The sequence below is a fragment of the Kryptolebias marmoratus genome, linkage group LG11, assembly GCF_001649575.2.
Source record: "Kryptolebias marmoratus isolate JLee-2015 linkage group LG11, ASM164957v2, whole genome shotgun sequence".
Lineage (NCBI taxonomy): Eukaryota > Metazoa > Chordata > Actinopteri > Cyprinodontiformes > Rivulidae > Kryptolebias > Kryptolebias marmoratus.
This window is the reverse complement of record NC_051440.1, coordinates 27,870,374-27,873,765: the sequence shown is the minus strand read 5'-3', so window position 1 is coordinate 27,873,765 and position 3,392 is coordinate 27,870,374. Positions and strand designations below refer to the sequence as shown.

Here is a 3,392-nt window from a genome sequence, read left to right as displayed (position 1 = left end):
CCTGACAGACTCTGGTCAACTCGGCAGCTCGGACCTGACAGACTCGGACCTGAAAGACTCTGGTCCTGACAGACTCGGACCTAACATGCATGTTTTTGGTCTGTGGGAGGAAACCAGAGTACCTGGAGTAAACCCACGTGTGCACAGGGAGAACATGTAAACTCCACCCAGAAAGACCCCAGGTCAGGCAGCGAACCTTCTTGCTGGGAGACAACAGTGCTAACCACTACGCCACTGTGTCACTAAACTAAAAATCAAAACATGTAAGATATCATCACTGTTCATAGTATTTTACAAAAACATGTTAAACCTCCCTAAATATCTGCTTTATAATATGCAAATGTTTTAATTGTTTGTTTTTTTACAAATAAATAGATGGGCAGCATGAATCAGCTGAGAGCAGAAACTGATTTTACTGTATGGCCCAGATGAGACAGAAGGAAGAGCCAATCACATCCTCCTCCTCACCAAAACAAAACTGTTTTCTTTCAACTGTTTTCCTGCACATCCAGAATAAACAACCAGTGTTTGGTGAAATAAAACCCATTAAAACCATAAACTATTCCCCAGGACAGCACAATAACAAATTCTCTCAGGGATTCATCCACATGCAGCCTGTCCAACAAGTGAACGAGTCTTCCCTACATCCCAGACCAGACAGGTTCAGCTCAGTTCTAGGTGTGATCATTCTGACCCAACTACACAAACTATTCTCAGAAAAGTGTGCGCTTCCTTTATGGTTACGGAAAAAGAAAAAGTGTGTGATCTAGGAAATGGGGGGGGGGGACCACGTGAGCAGTTTTTTTGATTTTCTAGTCTCAGCATGGCTCCCTTTGACCCATCTTGGTTCTACAAGGTCTTGGTGGTTTTCCATTTAACTGAGTGCCACCTTGATATGAGCAGGTCAGTAAGTGAAATAAAGTCATAAAACAGTCACCATTCTTTGCCACAGTTTCCAAAAATACCATGGTAGAGTCGAGGCCACCTTTCCTCTGCCGTTAGGAAAGATGTGGTCGAAAGGTTTTGAAAATGGTGGGTTTCTTGTGAAGCAGAAGCTCTCATGATTGATGTCTATCTCTGGCCAATCAACAGCCTGCTGACATCAAACCTTGAGCTCAACTGGATCACTTAGAACCTTGGCTGAATAGGTTCTAAGAAGTGAACTAAAAGTAGGTGGGACAACCCAATGGAAAGACTCTGAACCTGCACCAGGTCAACCCAAGTAGGGCCAAGTCGAGCCCAGAGAACAAGGTCAACTGTCAGCGGCCCATCCTGTCGTCCATCTGGGTCTCATAGAAGAAACACAGAACACCCCAGCAACTCAGTGCCCCCTCCCACATGATGCCATCTCATCCATTTGCTGCAATAAATACCAGAAACTGATGTTTTATTTTACTAAATTATTAATTTTTTAAGTCTAAATGTTACATTTTTTCAGCCAGAAATGTACAACAAGAACTTCCAGTGTTGGACCTGAGCTCAGAACTCACAGGTGAAGGTATCCACTAAAAGAATAAATCATTTTAAATATCTGGCTTATACTCGAGCACAAAGTTTTCTTTAAAAAAGGGAAAATATTCTGAATTTTCAGATTTAGATCATTATTTTGAGTCTTATCCATTTGGATTCAAATTGTTCTTGAAAACTATGTAAACCCACTAAGATCTGCCCATGAAGTTGCTGTAGAAATAATCCACCACTGGATCATCTGTTTCTTAGGCTGTGCAACTATTTTAAAACAGTTTAAACACAGACAATGATAGAAAAAATATTCTGAAGCTTTAATCTCAAACAAGCAGCACGTGAGAAAAATCAATAAAGCACAAAACACAGCATTTAAGCCAAATATCTACAAATATTTACGTATAGGGCCTGTTTCAGCAGGTGGGGGGTGTGGGTCAGTATCTAACAGCCTGTGTTACCACTGGGGGGGGAGCGTCCACACAGCCTGTTTCAGCACTGGGGGGGTAATAACTGTAACTGAGCCAGCGGGCAGCAGCACACTTTCTTACCTTTAACGGAGCGCGGCTTGGCCTGTTTCCTTCGGGACATCTCTGCTTCGCTCTCTGGATCTTTCTTCTTCGAGTCTTTCTGTTTTCAGCTGCCCATGCAGGACGCGCAGTCCGGATATCTTCCCTCTCCCTCCTCCTTCTCCTCTTCCTCCAGCACCGCTTCGCTGCCGCTGCTTCGCCTGTTGCAATGCGGCAGCTTCAGCCTCCGGGTGACGACCGGCCGTTAGTCCGGTGAAAGCAGCTCAACACACCGGGAGGAAGCGGCCGTCAGTGCACCGGGGGGAAGGGGGCACTTTGGAGATGAGAACCACAGGTAGAAAAAGGCTCGTGCTACCTGTAGATCAAAAGGAAACAACTTCCTCCGGCGAGCTCGGTTTGTTTTCTCTTCTCTGCCGCGCGCCGCGCCGCCCCGCGCCGCTGCCGCACGCGTTCCGCTTCTCTCCGAGCGCTCGTGCTGCTCCGACCTCTTCCAGCGCTCGCGGACGGACCTGGGCGCGAGCTACCGGCCACGCGCGTGGCAAACACTTGAGCTGAAGTGAGGGGGGGCTTCCTTTTTAGTGACACTGTTTCAGTCGCTTCCAGGAGATGAACCGAGCCGAGCCGAGCCGAACAGCCGTCTGTGTTCCGTCCTTCTGCTCTACTCTAGGTGGTGGTGTTGTGGGTCTGGTGGCATCTCCACCCCGAGGGGACTGCTGCTTTTATTCCCGCGCTTTCTGTAGTTAATGTTTCCCGGTGTGTCCTGTTTGGAGCAGTCTAATGTTTGGAGCGGTCTACTGTTTGGAGCGGTCTAACCCTCCGCAAGCCTGTGTGTCCCTGCTTTTTCTTTGTCCTGACTCTGGCTACCAGCCTCCCTCCTCCTCCTCCTCTGCCTGCCTCTGCTGGCGGGGCTGCGGCGCGCACACACATAATAAAGCCAAGGCAGGCAGAGCTTGGCTGGAAATGTAGCCGCGTCCCAGCAGGGGGATGTGAGAGAAGGGTCCCGGCGGGGGAGCGCTCTGATCCCGCAGGGAGCAGCTCGGCACGGCCCGGGTTGGCTGAAGCAGAGAGGCAGGAGAGAGGCGGGCAGGGCCTGCGGAGGAGAGAGGAGGAGGAGGAGGAGGGGGAGGAGGAGGAGGAGGAGGAGGAGGAGGAGGAGCTGCAAGGGAAGCAGAGAGTTAGACAACAGCGCCAACTTGTGGCCAAGGCGCGCAATTACACCAAGGACCTGGACTGCGAGGAGGAGGAGGCTTTGTCCCGAGACCCACGACTGAGCTGGATCAGAACCAGCAGGACAGCTAGAAAAGGTTCTGACTCCAAAACAGTTTGATGCCCAATGACACTAAACTTACAGAATTTAAACTCTTATGTTTGGAGACTTCCTCCAGCCTCCATTATTATTAT

General features: G+C 49.1%; 1 protein-coding gene across 2 annotated transcripts in view; it reads right to left on the bottom strand.

Moving 5' to 3' along the window:
• The window catches only part of znf423 (zinc finger protein 423), a gene marked incomplete at its 3' end in the record, with an annotated part of 88,719 nt that extends 85,626 nt beyond the window's left edge, over positions 1-3,093 (bottom strand). For both annotated transcript variants that reach the window (XM_025002288.2, XM_025002289.2), the window contains 1 exon segment: positions 2,013-3,093. In XM_025002288.2, the coding sequence (XP_024858056.1) occupies positions 2,013-2,052 (40 nt within the window).
• Positions 3,094-3,392: the final 299 nt, after the last annotated feature.